A 25,670-nucleotide genomic window follows, 5' to 3' on the forward strand; every position below is an offset into this window, starting at 1 on the left:
TACACCACAGAGGAGTGGACCTCCAGGGCAACGGAAAGCTACGTGACTGTGACTGCTCACTACACCACAGAGGAGTGGACCTCCAGGGCAACGGAAAGCTACGTGACTGTGACTGCTCACTACACCACATACGGGTGGACCTCCAGGGCAACGGAAAGCTACGTGACTGTGACTGCTCACTGCACCACAGAGGAGTGGGAGATGCGAAGTCCGGTGCTACAGACACGCCCCCTCTATGAGAGTCACACAGGCACAAATCTGGCTCAGGTACTGCTAGAAGCAGTAGCAGAGTGGAAGCTAGAGAGGCCCAATAGCAATATCCCAATCACCACAAATAATGCCAAGAACCAAGAAAATGCAGTGATAGAAGCATCTTCACAAGGTCCTTTGCTGTTGTTCTGGGATTGATTTGCACTTTATTTACCAAAGTATGTTCATCTCTAGGAGACAGAACGAGTCTCCTTCCTGAGCGGTGTTAGGGAAGATTCAGAATTTGTTGGTAACATATGTAAGATGTTTTATATTTATCAAATGTGTGTAAGTTAATTCTCATCAGAATGGTATTTTTGTATAATACTGTGGGCAGGGTTGCAGTATCTGTTCTATGTCAAGACTAAGTTGCATGGCCGCTGAGAGGGGAGAGGTCAAAGTGTCATCATGTGTAAACATATCTTTCACTCTCTACCTTTCCCATAGTGGGGAAAGGAAGGGTGGCAGTGTCTGGAATCATTCTATGCGCCCTCTTATGTTGTTTCTATCTTAACCTATAGCCTCACCCTCCTCTCCGTGAGTTTGTCCAGGAGGTTGTATTTTGAGTGGGTTGTATCTAAATGACAATTTGATATATGCCTGTTGATTTGGAGGATTGGTTTATGGTTTGGGAAAGGAGACAAAGCTGAACGATGAGTTATGTCTATGCTGTCTGACTATGTGTGTCTTTGCTATTAAAGGAACTCAGTTGCATTGTAAGGGGGCTCTCAGAGGATTCACTGGGAGACACTGAATCAATCTGAGAGTCACAGGGTTGTGATAGAGCTTATATAATTAAAGATGGACTTTTATAACTAACTCTGACTTGTGTGTGTGGTTTGCTCCCATGATTTGGTAAATAGAGGAAATTTCCACGACAGCGGTATGACAGCTGTGTGGTCCCATGGTGTTTATACTGCGTTAGTACAGATGAACATGGTACCTTCAGGTGTTTGGAAATTGCTCCCAAGGATGAACCAGACTTGTGGAGGTCTACAATTTTTTTCCCTGTGGTCTTGGCTGATTTCTTTTGATTTTCCCATGATGTCAAGCAAAGAGGCACTGAGTTTGAAGGTAAGCCTTGAAATACATCCACAGGTACACCTCCAATTGACTCAGATTATGTAAATTAGCCTATCAGAAGCTTCTAAAGTCATGACATCATTTTCTGGAATTTTCCAAGCTGTTTAAAGGCACAGTCAACTTAGTGAATGCAAACTTCTGACCCACTGGAATTGTGATACAGTGAGTTTTATAAGTTAACTAATCTGTCTGTAAACAATTGTTGGAAAAATGACTTGTGTCATGCACAAAGTAGATGTCCTAACCGACTTGCCAAAACTATAGTTTGTTAACAATACATTTGTGGAGTGGTTGTAAAACAAGTTTTAATGACTCCAACCTAAGTGTACGTAAACTTCCGACTTCAACTGTATAAGCTCAGGTCTGCTTTGCTTTCTTTCCTTTTTTCCTTGTTTTTGATGATGTGGACACGGGCTATTTTTACATTCACTATTGTTCAAAGGAAGAAGGTATCATGCCTCAAATTGCACTTTACTTAACAATTGAGTATTGAATATTTGATTTTAGAATTCTATTTAAACATTGAAAAGGTCCTTGCTTTAAGTGTTCTTTATGTAATAAATGGAAAGCAGAGTTATATTTGTCTCCCTCTTTTTTCTTTTGCTGATTCGAAAAATGATCCAATCCTATCCGTGAGTTTTGTGTTGCACCACTAGTCCTTTAGGTTCCTTTCGGCAAACTCCAATTGGGATGTCTGTGTCTTTTACTGAGGAGTCATATTACAAATTTACCAGACCTATGCCAAAGAGCTGAATAAGAATCCATCAAACAATATCAACTGCACATGTGGCCTACAGTTACTTTACAGCCTTATTCTAAAATATATTAAATAAAACAGTTTCCTCATCAATCTAGACACAATACCTCCTAATGATGAAGCAAAAACAGATAATATATATATATATTTTTTAGAGTATTCAGACCCTTTGCTATGAGACTCGAAAGGCACACACCTGTCTATATTAAGGTCCCACAGCTGACAGTGCATGTCAGAGCAAAACCCAAGCCATGAGGTTGAAGGAATCCTGTTTCCATTGATCATCCTTGAGATATTTCTAATTCATTGGAGTCCATCTGTGGTAAATTCCATTGATTGGACATGATTTGGAAAGGATTTGAAAAACAAAACAAGCCATGAGGTCGAATGAATTCTCCGTAGAGTTCCAAAACAGGATTGTGTTGAGGCACAGATTTGGGGAAGGGTACCAAAACGTTTCTGCAGCATTGAAGGTCCCCAAGAACACAGTGGCCTCCATCATTCTTTAATAGAAGACATTTGGAATCACCAAGACTCTTCCGAGAGCTGGCCTCCTGGCCAAACTGAGCAATCGATGAAGAAGGGCCATGGTCAGGGAGGTGACCAAGAACCCAATGGCCACTCCGACAGAGCTCCAGAGTTCCTCGGTGGAGATGGGAAAACCTTCCAGAAGGACAACCATCTCTGCAGCACTCCACCAATCAGGCCTTGCCAGACGGAAGCCTCTCCCCAGTAAAAGCACATGACATCCCACTTGGAGTTTGTCAAAAGGCACCTAAAGACTCTCAGACATTCAAAAACAGATTCTTTGGTCTGATGAAACCAAGATTGAACTATTTGGCCTGAATGCCAAGCATCACGCCTGGAGGAAAACTGGCTCCATCCCTACAGTGAAACATGGTGGTAGCAGCATCATGCTGTGGGGATGTTTTTCAGTGGCAAGGACTGAGAAACTGGTCAGGATTCAAGGGAAAGATGAACGGAGCAAAGTACTGAGAGATCCTTGATGAAAACCTGCTCCAGAGTGATCAGGACCTCAGACTGGGGCAAAGGTTCACCTTCCAACAGGACAATGACCATAAGCACACATCCAAGACAACGCAGGAGTGGCTTCGGGACAAGTCTCTGAATGTCCTTGAGAGGCCCAGCCAGAGCCTGGACTTGAACCAGATTGAAGATCTCTGGAGAGACCTGGAAATACCTGTGCTGCAATGCTCACTATCCAACCTGACAGAGCTTGAGAGGACCTGCAGTGAAGAATGGGAGAAACTCCCCAGATACAGGTGTGCCAAGCTTGTAGCGTCCTACCCAAGAAAACCCGAGGCTGTAATTGCTGCTAAAGGCGTTTCAACAAAGTACTGAGTAAAAGGGTCTGAATACTTACGTAAATGTGATATTTCTTCTTTTTTTGTGCAGAAATGTCTATAAACCTGTTTTTGCTTTGTCATCATGGGGTATTGTGTGCAGCCTGGCGAAGGGGAAAAACAATTTAATCAATTTTATAATAAGGCTTTAACGTAACAACATGTGGAAAAAGTCAAGAGGTCTGAATACTTTCCGAATGCGCTGTACGTTGGCATAAGCTACACAGTTTACGTGAATTGCACAAAAATATTGCGCAGTTGAAGGACGTCTCCCTGTGTGATTTGGGCTTCAGATTAGGCCAAATCTAAAATGCATTTAGAAAAACTTATATTTAAAAAATACGTTCAATAAAAAGTTGTTGTTTTTTAAAATCCCGTTATTGCTCAGAAGGGAAGACTTCCATCAATAGAACACCCTCCCAACAACTCTCACATTGGAAGCTCAGTAGCCTAACACTCCTTCTACCATTCATTCTAACGGAGTTTGAATGTCATTTGAAAATAACTGAAGCTGATAAAAGACCAGGTTGTTATCGAATCAAAGTCAACCAAGAGTGACTAATACAGTCATTCCAATACCAATGTTTTAAAGTGGCACACGTAGATACCCTAGCTAACTAACTAACTTCACTTTGGGAGTAAACACGGGTGGGTTCAGTTGTACTCAACTGTGATTAAATAGACCTGGATCCTCAATGTCCTCAAAGGCAGCATTTTAAAATGTATGTGAGGTGAAAGTAATTCAACTAAAGACAGCGAGACTGTGGCTTCTCACCCGGCTAGCGGAGGGCCACATTCCTCCAGATCCCATTGGGCATGGTGTGAATACCTACTTTCCATGGTTGATTAATTAAGTGTAATGGTGAGTTGTCAGGAAAGACAGGGGAAAATTGGGCCCAGTCACAGCAAATGGGGTGCTTTGATGGCCTCCCAGAAGCAGGGGTCATCTCTGGGTTACATCACTCAAGCACTGCTTACAGTCACAATCACATCAACATCCCCTGGGTAGCTGGCTGGAAGAGCTGATCCTATAGGCTTACTGCATCATGGACAGCAAAACATGCCTTTCAATCATTAAACTAGGACTTTGTTTAGAATATCTGATAAAGTGTGCTTTAAAAGTTATTGAAAGTCATATCTTGGTCATACCGAATTTTGATTGAATTTCAAATTGTAGATATACATTGTTAATATGTAGATATCAAAACATTAAATCAAATATTTGGATTGACAGTTTAACAGTTTTCTCCCCAAAAGCAACACATCAAATTTGAAAATAAAAACAAGCCATATGCAAATTATTAGGCAAATAATCTGTACCAACCCATATCTACTTAACTTTAATAAACAACTATATAATTCAATTAAATATCCAATCACAAAAAAAATCCCAAAGAGACAGCATCAATTGTAAACCCATATTATATTAAAAATACAAACTGAATGGATAAATACAAATCCCACAATACACTATGAATTGTTATGTCATCCAAGTACATCCCCCCCAAAATAGGCCTACATTCCAAAAACACTGCAATAGCCTTACCTTAAAAAGTTCCATAGTAACTGTTGGTCAACATACCACTTACACACCAATGGACTTCCTGTGGCTGAGCAACTTGAGCATCTGACTTATACTTAGGGAGGGTCTACCAGTGGTGTAACCATTAGATGGAAAACGTCCCTTCCCATTTCGTTCCGTTTGGTTCTGTTTGGTTCCTAGTGAATACACCCTAGGGCTCCATGTTGCATCTAGCTACCCTTGCCTAGGAGTCTGGGGTGCAGTAGGAGTGGTTTCCAAGTCAGGAACCAAGTTCTAGGCAAAACAGCCAGTGACTAGCAACTACATCCTGTTTGTTGCAGTCAGACTTTTTTGGGAGGGAGGGGTTGATTTAAAAATGCAAGACAGCATTAGGCTAATTAATAGCTATGAGTAATTGCCTTGACAGTTGACAATGTTAGTAGTTAAGTTGCCACTAGTCTCGGGTTGTCAGACTCATGTTCAAATCCAATAACTGGATGGATTTCTGCAGATAAAACAAAAGATTGCATGGCTGAGAGCTATAGACGCTCCTATAGAAAAAACTGTCTGTGTTAATTTGTGCAGACAACCAGGTCTCGCTTCAGCCACGCGGATCGCTTAACTAGATAATTAAATTACTGTGCACTGGGCATGGCCGTTAAGTGATGCGGGAGACAGCCTACGGAGCTATTGGCCAAAGCAAGCTGTTCACCTCCACCTCGCTCCCACAGTGAGAACCAACCGCACATACACTTAGAGAATCCTTTAATCACACACATACTGTATAGACAAACACACACCTTATCCCATCTCATCCCCAGATCCATCCCTCTCTCTCCCTAACAAAAATATTCAGTTGACATCAAATATATCATAAACTCCTTTTTATGACAATTCACCCAGCAATACATTGAACTCCATCGCGGTTGACAAAGCAGTCGGCTACATGTAACTGGCCACACTGCTCAACCATGAATGAGCATTGTTCTTTGGTCATCATTTGACTGTATAGCTTTGAGCTACAGTACACTTTAAAACAGACATCCCATGTTATTCCAGAAAACTGACAATGTAGACATCAGACAAGGCAGACTACATTTACAGTAGTATTTGACAAAAACTTAAAGGCTGACTTTACCAATTCAATTCAAGGCAGGGTGAGGCAATTTAAAGAGTCTTCATCATTATAACAGTACTCTCAAGAATTTCAGGATTACATAAATTGACCCAGTTTAGTCTCTCCTTAAACAACAGAAGAAAAAAATCATGCAATACTGTATGATAAGGACATAAACATCTTCAAAGTCTGTTAGCATCAGGTCCTGACAGCCTCCCTTCATCACTCACACGAGGTCTGGTTTAGTACGCTGGGAGCAGGGGAGGTCAGTTTATAATTTTAAAGAAAACCACAGATATTATTTGGGGTTTAGTTCAGCCAGTACCCAATAGACAATAACATGCAGGTAAGCACATCAACTAGACTAACTATGCTGAATTATAGAGAACTTCTCAATGAGATGACTGGAAGTCTAACATCACTTTGAGAGTGTGCTGGGCCTATCAACATCTGCACCAATGACTTTTCAAAAATATCTTCAGCCAACTACATCCTAAATGTGTTGCACAATCTGTTTGTAAGATGTTTAGCTGAGAGAGATGAGCATTCAACCCAAAAATCAGGTTTTGAGGAGATGGAGACTTCTCTTTCCATGCTTTTTCCTTCCATTCGTGACAGTCCTAAATCTGAGGACTAATTAGCCTCTTCCAAGCCGTGCTCCCTGTCTCTAGGGCATGGTCTGTCATATCATTAACAACACTGCACCGTAGATCAAGACACTGAGCTGTGGTAGAGAAGTCATGAGACTCTACTGTATGCTAGGGTACTCTATTTCAAGTTCCTTGGCCATTCACACTGAACCTGACCTGCCAATTTATGTGTCCCAAATGGCACCCTGTTCCCTATGGGCACTGGTCAAAAGAAGTGCACTACATAGGGAATAGGGTGCCATTCATTTTGGACTCATACAATGCCTCCAAAGGTCCGGAGCCTGAGGAAATAGAGCAGTACAACCAACTTTCTAGTCACCTAGCTCTCACACACTTAAGACACTGACACACTTCTCTTGAACCTATTAAACCTTATTCTTTAATGTCTGCACCAAATACGGGATTTGAATAAGCACAGGACCATCTAATCGGAAAGACCTATGTTTTGATGATGGTCCACTGTGGTAAACTCAGAGTAAAGAGTGATAAATCCCCTTTCATCATGCAGCTGTCGTCAGCAGCCATAGCACTTTTAGCACAGACCAATTGCCAGCAAGTCATCCAGAGGAAATGCACTCACTGACATCCAGGCTAATCAACCACTCAAAACATCAATGCTTAGAATGGAATGACACCCAACTAGTAACTGAATCCACTTCACAACATCCAGTGGAGACAAAAGAAGTCCCATATGGCCTTTTCAAACGAAGTCTGTTATATTCCACAAAAAAATAGGAAGAGTGCCTCACTGTTAGAGTATGCACGTCGAACATCTCAGTCTATAAGCATGGGCATTAATATGGAGTTGGTCCCCCCTTTGCTGCTATAACAGCCTACACTCTTCTGGGAAGGCTTTCCACTAGGTGTTGGAACATTGCTGCAGGGACTTGCATCCATTCAGCCACAAGTGCATTAGTGAGGTCGGACACTGATGTTGGGCGATTAGGCCTGGCTCGCAGTTGGCGTTCCAATTCATTGCCAAAGGTGTTAGATGGAGTTGAGGTCAGGGCTCTGTGTAGGCCAGTCAAGTTCTTGACCCGACCAAATTCACATAGAAATGTTTGTTATAGATCTTCTCATTGAAAGTAAGTCTAAAAAGCAGTATATCTGTTCTATGTGTGCTATTTCTATGCTTCTCACTCTTAAGTTTAGTTTTTGCATCTTTTATTTCAGGTTTTGTACACCAGCTTCAAACAGCTGAATATACACGATTTTTGGTTATTAAAAATATATTTCACAGCAATTTAGATGGTACAATGATTCTCCACATTGCATGTTTTGTCACATAAACAGACATTAGGCAAACTATTAGAATTTTAGCAACCAGGAAATGGCAGAGTGATTTCTGCATATTGCACTTTTAATGTTTACAATAATCTATATTCTTGGTGGAATGTGACAGGTCAGTGTAGTTCATAGTTCAGGAATGTTATGACCATCTTAAGAACTAGGCCTAGATGTCTGTACTCAGCTAAATGATTTAACACCGATTACCAGACATATCAATCGCTGCTATTCTTGTATATTGTTTATCGTTGTCATGCTAGGTAGGTGACCACACTGAAAAAAGTTATGTTATGTTTGAAAATCCCCTAAACCAATATTTCTTACATAGAAGGAAACTCAAACTTCACAGTGGGCTGTCCCATCTGCATTTCTTATTTTATCTGCAATATGTCTGCAGGTCAGGTTAAACCAGCCTGAACACCATATAGTGTCCCAAATAGCACCCTATTCCCTATATACTGTAGGCCTAGTGCACTATAAGGAGAGTAGGGTGCCTTTTGGGGACGAAGCCTAGGTCCGCTAGGTATTCATACTGATCTGAATAGTAGTGAATTATTAGATCGTTTCTATACATCAGTGAGAGTATAGAACACTCAACAATGGTCTGCGGCACAGCCAGGCTTTTCCCAGCCAGCCAGGCTGTGTTGTACTGCAGTGTGGGGCTAGCTGCCTCCCCTCTCCTCTCCTCGCTGCCAGCTGTGGATCCAGGAGCACAACATGGCTGGAGACAGAGCCCACAGCACTGGGAGAGCCAGAGGCCCCGAGCACACATATGTCTGTGCACTCGCCCCTCAGCTGCCTGCCCTCGATTTCTCCCTGCGTGTAAACACTCCAACCACTGACTTCCGCTCCATATACTGGCCCTCTCAACACCACCTGCACCCAGTTGGAAGCGCTGAAAATAGGCCGGGAAAAATGGGGAAATGAATGTTCAATTGGAGTCGGATGTGCTTCAAAAGCGAAAGCCACTAATTTAGCTAATTTAACACCCATTGCTTACCAAAAACATAAGTACATTTTTACAGTAACCAGGCCTAAATAGTACTGTTGGTATTTTAAATCAATCCCATCGTTTCAGAGAATCCTCTTCATTCATTAATTTATCCTCCAGAATAAGAAGCAATTGGTGAAAGAACATATTTGAATGAGGAGGGATATTTTTACAGGAGTTAATCATCTTATTACAGTGTTACAGAATTAGTCTAACATTGCAGCCAAACTGCTCTGCAGGGTATTGAAGTTAAATATGCAGTACAATAACATAACAGAGCCATACCCAGATTTAGGAACAACAGTAATCTGCTCCAAAGCCTCCAAGGGAAAATAATATCTGCTTTTTAACTCTGCAGCTCTCATTAGCTTTCTGGCATTGCCTTTCACGATCTAGCAAATCTGTTTCTGTATAGTGAAATCATTTGGGTCAATCATTCCAAGCTATGTTTTCAACTGCAATATGTTCTTGTCCAATCGTAAACGGTTCGGACAATTTAAAGAGACTTCTGTGTCGTGATATCGATGCTATATCTAGGCACTTACTTCAAGGCACAAAATCAGCCCACTACAATTCAGTAAAGAAAAAAGAAAGACCAATACATGAGGATTACATTTGTGGGCAAATCTTTACATCAAAATCAATGTATAAATCTTGCAAATTGAGCCTATGCCCAAACTACAATCTGTCAATCTCCGGACCCGGCAACAATTTCAAGCAGATTTCAAGCAATGTCACCATCAAATGAAACCAAACTGTCTTTATGAAACCAAGGGATGACGTTAGAGTGCCATTACATTTTTCCTGATTGTGAAAGGCTGTCAGACTAAGTCAGAGGTGCCTACACTAGCCTACCATGCAATTACCACATCCTTCTGAAGTTCTTATTACTTCAATTATCACTCGAGCATGCTTTACAATCACAGATGACCTTAGACAATTGTATTCCTAACAGCGGGGTCAAACTACTGCAGAGAATTCACATAGGCTAGACCGGCTCCTTTATGAATAAGGAAATGGGATATCTGCTGAAAAAGTGGTTTTATAATAATATATGCTATTTAGCAGATAGTTTAATCCAAAGTGACTTATAGTCATGCGTGCATAAACCTTTTACCTATGGTTAGTCCCGGGAATCAAACCCACTATCCAAGCGTTGCGAGCCATTATCTACCAACTGAGATACAGAGGACAGCAGTAGCCTAAACCATAAAAGTATAGCAATAGAAAAAGTCACATCCCCTTTGGTACAGAGAGAGTCACTTATGACACATGATAGTCAGTCAGGGGAGCGTGGCAGTGCGGTAGGTAGGTAGGTAGCTGTCCTATACAAAGCGACACGGCTCTGTCTGTCTGTCTGAAGGGTCTGCCGTGTCAGGTGCACCTGATCCTAGAGCTCTCTCTGTGACCCATCATCCTGTCAGATAAACCAGTCGACTGTAACTTATTCAATGGGACTTCTCAGTATAACGTCAACATAAAACGTCAATAATCGCCAACGGCTTTGTAAGCAATTCACCAATCAAACAATATGTGGTCTTTATTCACTTTTAGGAATATGTCTATAGCAATGTGACACATACATTTTCCAGCAGAAATACATTACCAGGTAGACTCTGATGTTAATGCTATCTGAAACCTGAACCTTCTGAAGAACACAATATCAAATAGATTCTAGAGTATGTCGCATACCAGGCAGGACTGAATCAGAGGGACATGGCATCATTCAAAATAACTGTACAAACATTGATTGCATCCTTTGTCACATGCACCAAGGGCCATCCCTTCATCTGAGTAAATAGAGGCTGTTTCGCCCTACATAGATAAGAAAGCTTTCACTCAAATCTGTATCCATCCTAACAAGGGAGCGACGGGAGGCGAGGCGCTCAATGAAAGTGAACGATAAGAACAGTCTGCAAACAGGGCATAGGGAACTCATCGTTCTAAAAGGACTGTTTGTGGACACACTAGACAAATGGATAGGATGTTCAGTATCAGCAAGCAGAACAAAAAAAGATACATTGAGAACAGCCAAGCCTAAAATTAGACCAAATAGATAAGCGTAATACCTAACAGGCCATGAGCCTTTTAAGAGAGTTTTATCAATGAATATTGGCTTGACAACTTTGTGGTGCAACATGCAACATTTTTGTTTCCATTGTAAATGAAGAATTGTTCTACAGATGAGAAATCTAGATGACTCCTTGTCAACCCTTTAAGTTCCCCTACACTTCTAGGAGCACGGTACATTCATTTAGATGCATGGCTCTGACAAATTTGCATTACATTAACTTCACACACACACACCAAAACAGGGGGCATACACACGTACAAACAAAATATATTTCTCTGAAAAAAATAGGGCTAAATTAAAGCTTTACCTACCGCGAGCAACACCATTTTTTTTATCTTCATAGAAATGTTTCTTTAAAAGTATGTGCAATGATCTCAGCGGCCCGTTTCCTTGTGTTTGTTACTGAACACTAGGAGGCTTGCTCAGTCTTCACAGCGGCCAACCAAAAGATGTGACAAGACTTGGCGCTCCACATAAATCGGCAAAGAACAAAGTGCCATAACGGATATCTATATATTTTATTTTAAACAAATCTTTTGGTGGAATTGTTTAACTGACAAGTCCCTTGGCCACTAAAGAGAGTGGCAAAGGAAGAGAGAAAAAACATAAATATGAGCCAACCCCCCTTTTTAGGACACTTTTCCCTTTCCCACTCTGTCACTCTTTCACAGTTAGCCTGCCCACTTCCTTAGAAACTTTATCACACACCCCTCAGCCAGCACCACCAGAACTTCCCACTGCAATTAGTTATAAAAACTTTTCAGTCCAGCCACACGTGGTCTGGTTTTTAAAGAGTTGTATCCCCCTTCTCACGTGGTATGGGGGCTATTGAGTCGTCACAGACCCCCTGAATGATCGCCGAAAAATAAGGCGGTCCAGACAATAGGTCGTCTTGATTCATTCAATTCTTTCAGGACCTTGTACCGTCGTCCGGGCAGCTCCACACAATTGCTGCTTTGATAGTTTGGATAAACTCACTCTCTCCGTTTAATCTAAAAAATCCAATCCATTTTTTTTTTTTTAAACAGTTAACTGTCCAAGGTTTTCTCCACGAGTCGACAAAATTACAACATTTTGCTAGAGATCATTGGTATCACATCTATCTGTGTATCAAACAGGTCACAAGATGAAAATAATTAGTAAAAAGAAACTGACCTGGTCAGCTGTACAGGCTGCATTGCTGTTGGACTCTGACATGGTTTGATAGTGCCCAGTGGTTCTCTCGTTTCCACTCCTGAGTTCTTCATTCACACCTTTCCTTTCGGTTACGCAGAAAGAGGGGGGAAAAAAAGAACAGCCTCTTTTTGCCCGGGGTTGATTAATGCCTGAATTATTTTCACCTCATTTCATCTGATGGAGTTCTGTTTCCTCTCCGCCTCTCTCAATCATTCGGCATGGTAGCGCTCTCTCTCCCTCCCCACTCTCAGTCACCCTCCCTTCCTCCCCCTCTCTCGCTTTTATTGCCCTCCCTCTCTGTGTCCCCTTTCTGTTCTACTTCACGATTTCAGGAAAATGCCCCCCTCCCATTCCCAAAAAGACAGGAGAGATCCACAGCTTTTGCCTCTACCTCCACAATGAATGGGTTGTTGTCATTGCAGCACCTTGGCTGCATACAGAGCGAGGGGAGCTGCTGGTTTAGCTGCCTGGAGTCAGGGCTCCTGCCAAACCTTCCTCAAGAGATGAAGGAAAAAGTGAGGAGCCGTGCGCTTCCACTGCACTCACTACCCTTGCTGTCTCTCCATTTCTTCCACTTGTTTTCAAGGCAGCTGCACCCAGACCACCAACACTCTCATTCATGAACACTTGACTCTCAAATCCTTGTCCCTTGACATTGCCAATTCCTCCCTGTATGTAGTGCAAAAGGCACAGGGGCACATACCTTCCTCACTGCCTACAACATGCTTGCAGGGTCCCCACCCACCCATTTTTAATTCATGCTCTTCCTCTTTTTTCAGAAAGAGATACCATATTATTTGTGCTCTTGACAATGTATGGCCAACCGATACGTGACAAAGACAGCATTAAGTGAGAGAACTAGAATTGCATCACAATGTAAGGAAGGGTTCAACAAAATGCCAAAATGTGTCACAAAGGAGGCCTTTCAAAAACTCTGCTTTTGGCCAAGTCCTCCAAAGAGTATCCTGTTAGTGGTGTCAAAAGTTGACAGACACCTGGCATGGATCCTAATGGATGTTTGATAGTGGGGGACAATGGTGGCAACCGCTTCAGTGGATAGAGTCCATGAGTAGGGCTGGCATAATTACCGTATAACCGTGTAACCGACGGTTATGGATGAAGACGATTATGAAAATAAAATAACTAACCCTGACAATTTGACTGGTAAACTCATGGGTACACTTGCAATAGATAAATAGGTCAATCAAACTCAACCAAAACAATGTAATTGCCATGGAAATACGTGGGGGAAAGGGCCATGGGGGAAATATATTGAGTCTCCTTTTTGCCCCCCCCCCCAGGAAAATGTGCCTACATTTAGGCTATTGTTTATATGTATTTTACACTATGTTGAGGTAAAAATCAGGGGGTATAATGCTTTTAGGGATGTCAACCCCAACACATGTTCATGTCATTGTTACCAATCAACTGGATTACATTTTTAAATTAATTAGACTACCACTACCGGTTTCTGTATACTAGCTATGCCAACCTGCTTATACGAACAGGAGTTAACATTGAGCAGTCACAAATAAATTCAAATCGGACTTAAGTGACCAGATTGTGGGCCTGTTATAATACATACATCTAGATGGATTTGACAAATATCCACTTTGGTAAATCAGATTTGTTGAATGTGCGCCAATCTGGTAAAAGAATGTCTACGTTCTACTGAGTCCTTTGACACATCTATGGTTGCCTGGTATTGTGATGCAATCATTGCCATGGTAATGTAGAATGTTCATTCAAATGATGATAACTGATGTGGCTCATGCTTTGGAAATTTTTTTGTATGTCAGATGAGTTGAATCAACAGATCACTGCACATATTTTACTTCCTGCTTTGCTCCTATAGTTACACTTGCAATGCATGCCAGTCCACCCATTATGCCATCATTGACTTGAATGTGGACGCTGATCTATTCATTCTATTTCTATTGCAGGACATGCAGTCAGGAGTGTAGCTGAAGAGAAAATATGCCCCCCGCATTTCTTTGCTATTTGAACAGTTATTACGGTGACCGTAATAACTGTTATTACTGTTAATAACAGTTATTACGGTGACAGAAGGTACTGATTTCTCTGTCAGGGTTGGAACCTGACTTTACATTACATTATGAGGTTGCATAAAGGCAAATTGCCACACCCTCATTGGAGGAAATGATGATGTACACACATCAGTTTAAAAAGGGAAGTAAACAAAGTTGGCTCACATAATAAAGTAGTTGTGCTATATTGCTTTTTTAAAGAAAAAAACTAATATTCCAACAATTACGCTACTATTAGCCAAATGTAATTTACGACATTTAAAATTAGATTAGCAGATACATTGCTTTTGAATTGAACAACATAGGGGCAAGTTATGCTAGGAATAAAGCATAAATAAGAAATAAGTATTTGAACCAGCTGTGTAGTGCTACAGAAAAAAACAAAATGTGCACCCAGTGGGGGCCCCAGGACAGAGTTTGGGAAACCCTGAGCTAGGCGACAGCACACTTCCTGCATGCTCTTTAGTAGTAAAGGTCTACAGACGAGCGAGTGTGTGGTGTGTGTGTGTGTGTGTGTGTGTGTGTGTGTGTGTGTGTGTGTGTGTGTGGATAGTGGAATAAATTACACACATGTAGAGCTCCTCTGGGCTTCCATATGAGGCCCAGGCAGCCACGAGCGTGGCGGTGGGGGAGTTTGACACTGTAGTTCAATAGAAACTCTACAGGGGCCACAGCCAACTCCTATTAGTCAGACCAAGAATAGGTCAGATTTAATGAGGATTTTGCGATGCACTATTTTTCCTGCCGCTTATCAATAGTTGAACGGAGAGAGCTGTGTAGAGGGGTGACTATGACCAGGAAAAGAGAGAAGAAAACTTACTATAAAAGCCAGTTGACATGTTGGGGAACTTGTTTTTCTAATTGTCCTTTTATGTCTGCTATTTAGCTCCATTTAGACATCACAGATGCCATGCTCTGTAATTGCCCGGATCTATTCAAATCTTTTACTGCAGGAATGTAAATTGAAAATGTGAAACTAACATTCACACATAATGATTGCTCATTGGAATGGCATGGTCCAGTGTTTCCTCTAGAAAAATGTGTAGCAGTGCGTGGAAAAAATGAATTGAAATAAAACCATGCTGACACCATATTGGTAAAGTTATTTGTTGAAATGATTTTAACATATTGGACCATGCTTACAGTGCATTTGGAAAGTATTCAGACACCTTCCTTTTTCCACATTTTGTTACATTACAACCTTACTCTAAAATTAATTTAATAGTTTTTTCCTCATCCATCTACACACAATACCCCATAATGACAAAGCGAAGAAAGGTTTTTAGAATCTTTTGCAAATGTATTAAAAATAAATAACAGAAATATTATTTCTGGACAAACTGAGCAATCAGGAGAGAAGGGCCTTGGTCAGGGAGGTGACCAAGATCCCGATGGTCACTCTGACAGAGCTCCAGAGGTCATCTGTGGAGATATGAGAACCTTCCAGAAGGACAACCATCTCAGCAGGACTCCACCAATCAGGCCTTTATGGTGGAGTGGAAGTAAGTATTCAGACCCTTTACTCAGTGCTTTGTTGATGCACCTTTGGCAGCGATTACAGCCTCAAGTCTTCTTGGTCTGAGAGTCTTTAGGTGCCTTTTGGCAAATTCCATGCGTGCTGTCATGTGCCTTTTACTAAGGAGTGGCTTCCGTCTTGCAACTCTACCATAAAGGCCTGATTGGTGGAGTGCTGCAGAGATGGTTGTCCTTCTGGAAGGTTCTCATATCTCCACAGAGGAACTCTGGAGCTCTGTCAGAGTGACCATCGGGTTATTGATCACTTCACTGACCAATGCCCTTCTCCCGCAATTGTTCAGTTTGGCCGGGTGACCAGCTCTAGGAAGAGTCTTGGTGGTTCCAAACTTCTTCCATTTAAGAGTCCACAGTGTTCTTGGGGACCTTCAATGCTGCAGACCTTTTCTGGTACCCTTCCCCAGATCTGTGTCTCGACACAATTCCTTCAAACTCATGGCTTGGTTTTTGCTCTGACATGTATTGTCAACTGTGGGACCTTATATTGACAGGTGTATGCCTTTTCAAATCCTGTCCTATCAATTGAATTTACCACAGGTGGACTCCAATCAAGTTGTTGAGACATCTCAAGGATGATCAATGGAAACAATTTCGAGTCTCATAGCAAAGAGTCTGAATACTTATGTAAGTAAGCTATTTCTGTTTTCGCTTTGTCATTATGGGGTATTGTGTGTAGATTGATGAAGAAAATGTTTAATTCAATCCATTTTAGAATAAGACTGTAACGCAACAAAATGTGGAAAAAGTCAAGGGGTCTGAATACTTTCCGAATGCACTGTACAACCTATGTATGGTCCATATTATCAGGTATGCTATCAGCAATAAGCATTATCACCTGTAGCCCAACTGATGCAGCATAGTGGCTATAAATAAATAAAGTCTCAAACAAGTGGTAGCCTATCTGCACTTACCCTAGTGGGCCTAGGGTGACTTTTTAATTAGTTAGCATCCTATTGATGAATTGTATGTCCCAAACACTTGCTTAAACACAGTTAATATAATGTAGACCGACCTGTAAGGGTCGTTTGGGGTAAACTGCCACCCAGGGTACACTGCCAGTACTTCTCACAGAAACCACTTCCTGTCACAATTTCCCTGGGATACCCTTCTTTTTAACAAAGTCCATCAAAACTGCTGTTTTCCCAGCGATTGCAAGACTTGTTGTGCATTGACTGACTGCTTGTTAGAATGCATGTTTAGCTCCCTATGGTACTCATAACTTGAACGCGCCTCGAGAGGAATATTTATTTACACACAACAACAAGCCGACTAGATCAATAGATAAACTATTCTACTATAGGGTAATTTTGTTTGCAGTGGAAAAGTAAATGTGGACTGTTCCAGCATAGTTCAACCTTCTGACTCCACAGATGATTGGGGTAAACAGGTTAAACTAAACCTTTCATGGCACCTCCCTACTGGGCGTCAGTCATACCTGGGTCATACGCTGCCCATCACACACAACCCTGCTGCTAAGAATACATAGGCTAACCGTAACCCGCAAACGAGACAGGGAGACCGGGATCTCCCTGAGAACTCACCATCATCATCATCAATACACTCCTCATACTAATGATATTGAATATGGTAGTGGCAAGGGGGCAGGGTAAGGGGGGCCATTGGGACAGGACAACTTCCGACTAAGGCATGCAAGAATTTAGGAAGGATCGTCTGGCTGTGCACAGCCCATCAATGAGGCGGCCCGGCAGCCTGAGAAAAGCCCAGTTGCTATAGAGAGCAGGGGTAGGCCACAGTCCTAATAGAGGAAGAGCGTGCGGGAGAGAGAGAGAGAGTGAGAGGGGGGGGGGGGGGGGGGCAGTGTGTGGATTAACACTGGGTGTTCCATTTCAATTCTAAATGTGCAGTCTTTATTTCCTACTACGCTCCTATCAGAGAGTAGATCTCACCACATGCCAATTTCATTTGCTGAGAACATCTGAGTTCCAGTCTAGCCCATCGAATCTGCCAGCATTTTAAAAAAAAAAACAATTTGGAAGGGTATGGCTAGCGTTATATCAGGTATAAGATAGAAAATCTCCCTATTATTACACAACAACATCTCAATTTTATTCAAACAAAACAAATCACTGAAGTGACACAGAATGGTCCCAGGACGGTTTGAAATGAGCCGCCTTTGGGACTCTTTCCTATTCAAAGCACGCTGCCTCTATTGACAAACCAAACAAGGAACTTCAGTGTGGGCTAAATTACTACTGCTGACCAAACATGTCACTTTCGCAACTTACTGCCCTATTGATGTGCGGTTTCCGGATCGTATTCTCACTCAGTTGGTTTGCAGACTAGAGATACTGACGCAGACATGCACACACAAATATTGCAAAAGCAAGCATAAACCAACATGCCTGTTACCCCACCGCTTGACACACAAAGCTTGTTGCTGATTGATTTGAAATAATAGGAAAGCACACGCATAGAAAATCCATTTGTGAGCAATCTCATTCCGTTTTGAGTGAAACGTACACAACTGGGGTGCGTCGTAGTGGCCATTGCCAATGGTGCCGTCTCCGATCCTACATTTTAAACGCCGTCCTCTTTCCTGCAATTCTACATATTGTGGCTTGGGGCGGAGATAAAATGTTACAGTTTTAAAGCTAGTTTGATGCAATTGTACACATGTTGTCATGGGGATGAGAGGAAATTGCAATTTTAAAGCTAATTTCCTGCAACTCTACACATTTTGCCATGGCTTATGACTCAAACATGATAAAAAAATCAATAGGGGCCCCATGGCATGACATTTGGGGAATTTTAGATTTAGATAGTGATTGTTAGTTCTCAAAGATTATCTTATTTAAAAATATATAGCTCCATTTTCTTTTCTACATATTTTATATCTGGCTTTAGTCGTTTTAAGTTTACACTGAAAACGTTTTATCATCCCAAAAATTATTTCCCCTCCCCATAATCATATTTTTTGGCGTGCCGGCAATGAATATAGGGGAAACACTGAGCTGCCCTTGCTCAAAATGTAGGAATCATTCTTACCATTCTCCTCATTTTAACTCTTTTAGCAATACTGATTTGTTTTTTGCCCAAAGGTAACAATAGTCTAACTATTGGGATCAAAATAACTATTGAGTGTTATCTGCTCTCACTGTACAGAATCTGAAACAGAACACATTTTAATACTGGTGTAGACAGGCTCACAGGGAAGCTTTTAGTAATCATTCCCAACATTATCATCGAGACCTCTCAGTAGATTGGTATGATGGATCTCTCGGTCTAGTCTTCTTCAGTGATACATCTAGTACCCAGTGCAGTGCTCAGAGATATTCAGCTCTCCCGTGGACATGGTAATGATGTTTGGTCCTATTAAATCCACCTGCATTTAGATTTCTGTCCATTATTGCAATTTACTTAATAGCTCATCACCTCTGATTAGTTTCACCTAAGTGATGGGGTGCGTGAAGGCTTGGTACAAGGAAAATTAGGATAACCCTACATTTTCTCAACAGTTCAGACTGAAAAACAGAAAAGTGAGTAAAAATAGCTCTGGGGAATCTCTCTGGCCGGACAGACTAGGTAACGTGGAGGACAGAAAGCAGAGAGGTCAGAAACGGGCCTTTTTTTGGCGCATCTGACAGCCTTTGTCCGGGCAACAAAAGGACAAATTCATTAAGCTATGGTCGGAAAACAACGTCCTAAGCATTTCTTCCAGTTAGAAGAGTGAGTTCTGCTTAGCCTGGCAGCTTTCAGGGACACAGGAGAGCACTCTCTAACGCTTGGGTTAACATGAAGTTTTCATGATAATATCTCCCCTCCGTAATTTAGCTGGAAGGGCCCCAGCTGTTAATTCTTTATAAATAGCGTGTAGCTCAGATTGCCTCCAGGGAGAATGGGGCTCAGTGGAGTAGCTGGGGAACAAATCGGGCCAGATAAAGCACACAACATACACATTTTGACAAACATATGGGACCATTGCTGGGGATGAAAGTGAGGTACATGTGACTTTAGTTCACCTCACGTGGATTCACCAATGAGCAAATGAGAAGAGCAGCAGCAGAAATTGTTGCCGACCTGACTTTTTTGAGAAGTGATCGAAATTAAGAGGGCTTTATAGGGAAAAAACTCCATCAAATATAATTTGTGTCTGAAATAGCTACCACATGGTTAGTACATGTGCTTTTTCAAGAGTTTTTGTATTTATTATTCACACGGGCTCAAAAGTAGAATTGACATTTGTTTGCATACATGCTAGCCACTGTAGGTAGGCCCCACTAAATTCTTCTTACGTACTTTCATAACTTCGAAATCAGATAAAACCTTGTATAAAAGATAAACAAACAACTGATTTAACATTTGTGTTTAGTGACAACAAGGGTGAATGAAGGCCCTTTATCTAGCTAGGTAAACAGAACTGGTCCAGGGTGGTTGTAGGATTTTATCTAGTATTTGAAATGATGCCAGATTTCTAGTAACATACATGTGTAAGGGACATAATGTAGGTTAGTGAATGTGAAAATTTTAAAAGGACACAAAAAAGCTTCATTCTAATCATTTCAAAATTCAATGTTTTGCTATGTGCTAAAAATGAAGACTTTTCTTTGTCAAGTCATGATAACAACTCAACAGAATAATTAGTTATATTAGTAAATTACTTCAAAACAATACCTTTTTGGAGAAATAATTAATATATTAGGCTACATGTGTATGCACATATTGCCACTGCAAATCTAGTGCAATGGAACGTGAGCAAGAAAGAGCAAACTTTTGGAGATGCTTTCGGGGGGCCTTGGACATGGAAGGAATCAAAGTGATACATAATATGAAGGCGGGTGTTCCTGTGAGGGAGCCCTGAGAATGACGGACCCCCCTTCGTCCCATGCCTATATCTCCCATTCACTAGACAAGGGGCAGAGCAGGTTGAGTTCAAGCGCAACAAATTACCTAAATATGGGGTGAAAAGCCTTTGAAGGACCTCAATTGGACCGTTGAAAATAATAATAATAAAAGAGATGAGAAGATTTAAGAGGCCTCGAGGGAACACAATGCTCAACTGCTGTCCATAATTTCACAAAGTAGCCAGCGAAAGTGGGTCTCTCCCTTTTTCTTTTAACTTTGTTTATCCTTTATTTGGAAGGGGCTGCCATTAAACAGAAGAGAGAGGAAGAAAAGTAGGAAAAAACTAAATTTTCAGCCTGAGTGGTTTCTTCAAATGAAATCTAAAGGCCGAAACTCAATGGGCCCTTTGGTTGGGGAAACTTTTTAAAGGAAGCGCAGCAGTGGACGTGTTTGGCATTTGGTGGCCCTTGTCCCCCCATTGTACCTTCGCCACAGTGGCTGCATTTTCCCTGGCTCGGCTTCTTGGTGCACTGCACTGTACAGTCAGAGGCTCAAACAAACAGAAATCATGTTTTGACTTCCCCTTTGCTCCGTCACATCTGTTCCCATGCCCCTGAAGGCAACACAGTTGCACAGTTACAAAGATGTGAACACTCAAGCTAATTCAAGTGAATGACTGACGGCTCAATATGGTCCTCCTTACATAAGAAGGGAAGGAAAAGCTTTAAGCAGACTGAAGACTTGACGGACAGACGAACTTAAGCTTGCCACACGTTGTCTTTACACAAACTTCACAGGGCAAGGCAATTATGTACAACATACAAGTTGTTTAGATCCTCTACGCCTCAATACTACACGAAATGTCTGGCCAGTTTTCCAAGGTGAGAATGTTAACAAGTAAGAAACAATAAAAGACAAACTACATCAATATTTGCAATATACTTATTTTTTCCCCTTTTTCATTGCTATGGAACAGACATTTCTGTATCACTTAGTCTGCAGGTAACCTACTGTAAACCTTTTCATGGCAGAATGGTCCTTAACAGGGATGGCTCCTGTCCTATGGGACCCTGCAAAGAAGCCCACATTAGCAGGCAGCCCATGGGAAATGCAACTCACTGCAGCACTACCCTAGTACCCAGGGGAGGGGGTGCAAGAAGTCACCACAGCTAACAGTCGCTCTGCTACTGATCTTTAGTCTTTCGTCTCTGACAGGCCAAGCAGAAATACCCCCGTCATTACCGTGCACGAATATGTTTTCAATGTCTGTTTCACATGCATTCTTTCTCTTCGCTTTCTTAGAGAAGTGTTTCCTAACCCCCAACAGCACACATTTCTGTTGTAGCCCCTGACAAACTCACCTGATTCAACTAATTGAAGGCTTGATGATTAGTTGACAAGTTGAATCAGGTGTGCTCGTCTGGTGCTACAACAAAAATGTATACTGTTGGGGGTACTGGAGGACTGGAGAGGGCAAACACTGTCTTAGACGATTACAGAAGAGGCACAACGACACGTGATGCGTGTCCCTTCCCCAACATATCCTCTCTCAATGCATAAGACAGCTAGCTGTCTCGTAAAACTGTGCACCAAAACCTCATCCGGCTGCCAATTCAGGGAAAGTGAGTCCATACGCTATAAAAGATGCAGGAGAGCAATTCAGAAGATACGGCCTCTCTTAGAAAGGTTGTAAAGACTCAGACTTGGGTTTCTAATGCACAATCCCAAGCAGAATAAGCAGCATGTCCATGGCAAGTAAGCTCTCAAATAGATAGAAAACTAGAAAGAGCAATTTTAGCAGTAAGTGAAAATAAGTATACAACTACTAAAACGTCAATTACTGTAGGTTATGTATTAGAGATCGACCGATTAATCGCAATGGACGATTAATTAGGGCCGATTTCAAGTTTTCATAACAATCGGAAATCTGTATTTTTGAACACCGATTTGGCGTTTTTTTTTACACCTTTATTTAATCTTTATTTAACTAGGCAAGTCAGTTAAGAACACATTCTTATTTTCAATGACGGCCTAGGAACGGTGGGTTAACTGCCTCGTTCAGGGTCAGAACGACAGATTTTCACCTTGTCATCTCGGGGGATTCAACCTTGCAACCTTACAGTTAACTAGTCCAATGCTATAACCACCTGCCTCTCTCTCGTTGCACTCCACAAGGAGACTGCCTGTTACGCGAATGGAGTAAGCCAAGGTAAGTTGCTAGCTAGCATTAAACTTATCTTATAAAAAACAATCAATCATAATCACTAGTTTACTACACATGGTTGATGATATTACTAGTTTATCTAGCGTGTCCTGCGTTGCATATAATCTGACTGAGCATACAAGCATACAAGTATCTGACTGAGCGGTGGTAGGCAGCAGCAGGCTCGTAAGCATTCATTAAACAGCACTTTCGTGCATTTTGCCAGCAGCTCTTCGTTGTGCGTCAATAGCGTTAATAGCGTTTCAAACGTCACTCGCTCTGAGACTTGGAGTGGTTGTTCCCCTTGCTCTGCATGGGTAACGCTGCTTCGAGGGTGGCTGTTGTCGTTGTGTTCCTGGTTCGAGCCCAGGGAGGAGCGAGGAGAGGGACGGAAGCTATACTGTTACACTGGCAATACTAAAGTGCCTATAAGTACACCCAATAGTCAAAGGTATATGAAATACAAATGGTATAGAGAGAAATAGTCATTTAATTCCTATAATAACTACAACCTAAAACATCTTACCTGGGAATATTGAAGACTCATGTTAAAAGGAACCACCAGCTTTCACATGTTCTCATGTTCTGAGCAAGGAACTTAAACGTTAGCTTTCTTACATGGCACATATTGCACTTTTACTTTCTTCTCCAACACTTTGTTTTTGCATTATTTAAACCAAATTGAACATGTTTCATTATTTATTTGAGGCTAAATTTATTTTATTGATGTATTATATTAAGTTAAAATAAGTGTTCATTCAGTATTGTTGTAATTGTCATTATTACAACAAAAAAAATCGGTATCGGCTTTTTTGGTCCTCCAATAATCGGTATCGGCGGTGAAAAATCCTAATTGGTCGACCTCTATTATGTACAAGAACAAAACATTATAAATAAATCAGTAATACATCATGTCATCAAATCTAAAGATGGAGGCAATTCTACTGTATGTAATATAATACACTGTATGTAGGGGAGCCGTGGCAGTTATTGATGGCGGGAGAAGGGCTCGGTCCTGTGGAATGACTAGCATCACTGTCTGTCAGTGGAAGACAACAGACTCGGCCATGGGGACCGGAGCAGGGGGGAACCAATCACAAGAGGGGAGGGATTTTTGGAGGGATTTTTTTGGTTGAGGGATTTTGGCTCTTTCTACTTTTGACTTCACGTTTAAACCTCAAGGTTTGACCTTAATCGTATGCTTTTTTCCTGTCCAGATAAGAGAAGTTTTACTATCTCTCTCTGTCCATTTCTCTGTTTTACTAACAGCAGTGTGAAATTTGAAAATGTTGTTGTGAAGAACATGTGATGTTGTTATTGAGGCCTTGGCCTAAAAATATTTACAGAGTGGTTTGATGACTAGGACTAGTAGGACTCACTTATAAAATACAATACAAATAATTTATGTGACTACTTGCGATCTTTATTTGCTTATTCTATAAGCTAACTGTATGTCAAATTGTCTTACAACTGTATAACCTTGGAACAACCTGCAAGAGCCAGTCAATTTTTTCAAGGTATGTATTTTGTGTAAGATTTATCAAGTTACGCTAGTTCTCTGGAAAATTACATCATAACCTCTACAATTAAATGAATTAATAATTTAATTTAGCCTAGCAAGAGGTGTAATTTATTACAGTTAAGGCAGTTTTAAAGTAGTGAGTAAGCTGTATTTGAGTTCAGTGGAGAGTTTCTCTGTGGCCCTCATCCAGGGACACACTGTTCAGACAATTACAGAAGTGGCTGCTGCGAAAGCCACCTCGGCCAAGTCAAACAATCAGCCTGCAGTATACCTGCTTGACAGACACATGGGTCCGGTTGGGTAAAGCCACCCAAGGTCCAGTTACTTCAGTACTAATACTGTGGCCAGGGGTGGCTGCTAGCCACTATCCCCAGTGTTCCCCAGTGTTCTCAGTAGTCAAAATCGAAAGGGATAAAGGTATGGAATTAAATATTAGGGATAGTCAAAACCAATTTCATACAAGTTATACAAACATTAAACACATCCAAAATACATAAAACAATAGACAGGACACTTAGGAACGTTTGGCTAAATTCAAGCAAGAATCTTAGAGAATCTCATTGATCAAGTACAGGTAACAGCTTGTGGACTTGATAAATAGGCCTATTCTATGTCTTCAAATGATAGGCTAAACCAAAAGGATAATTCTTCACGCACAAAAAAAACATTTCATTCAAATGAATGTGCTATTTAATTACCTTAACCCAAGTACACACTGTATATTATCTCTGAAGGACCTTTCAAGTCACTAACCAGATATTTGGTTGATATTTTATTTTTGGTATGAAACATTATTTTTCCTTTACTAAAATAATTCTATATTTTAATTGGATGTAATTTATAGTCTTTAAAGTAAACATTGGATTATCTCCCACAAACATTATAAATGTGGCACTATAACCCAAAAGCATTAAATTAGAATAACTATATTACAGGGAAAATTAAGTATCCCCAAAAAATTGTGGACTACAAATTTTAAGTGGCAATATGGCTACAGAGAGAAATTAACAGAAAACTTGGGAAATAACACAAACTTTACTTCACTACTGACCTTGATAACTGATAACATCTCATGAGAACACATTAAATCATTTTGCTAAAGTTTTACATTTTTTTTTAAATAATTACAAAGCAACAAAAACAGTAGACATGCTTTTATTTAATTAGCCTACATTTTGTTAGGTAGACTATAGGTCTTTCCAGTTGTCATTCAGTTAGCTGATCCTTGGTCTATAGGGCTAGACCAGTGACCAAGTAACAAAGGGATACATGATCAGCAGCATAAGGTCAA

The 25,670-nt window shown here is 41.1% G+C and overlaps 1 protein-coding gene across 3 annotated transcripts in view; it reads right to left on the reverse strand.

The window, feature by feature from the left end:
* LOC139376080 (sodium- and chloride-dependent glycine transporter 1-like) overlaps positions 1-25,670 on the reverse strand; it is an 87,508-nt gene that overhangs the window by 24,097 nt on the left and 37,741 nt on the right. Inside the window, exon 3 of one of the 3 annotated variants that reach the window (XM_071118238.1) lies at positions 12,250-12,347. The exons of the other annotated variants lie outside the window; for them this stretch is intronic. Coding sequence (XP_070974339.1) covers positions 12,250-12,291 — 42 coding nt within the window. The 5' untranslated portion in view covers positions 12,292-12,347. The remainder of the gene's footprint in view (positions 1-12,249; positions 12,348-25,670) is intronic. 3 annotated transcript variants of the gene reach the window in all.

Source organism: Oncorhynchus clarkii, chromosome 20, assembly GCF_045791955.1.
Source record: "Oncorhynchus clarkii lewisi isolate Uvic-CL-2024 chromosome 20, UVic_Ocla_1.0, whole genome shotgun sequence".
Lineage (NCBI taxonomy): Eukaryota > Metazoa > Chordata > Actinopteri > Salmoniformes > Salmonidae > Oncorhynchus > Oncorhynchus clarkii.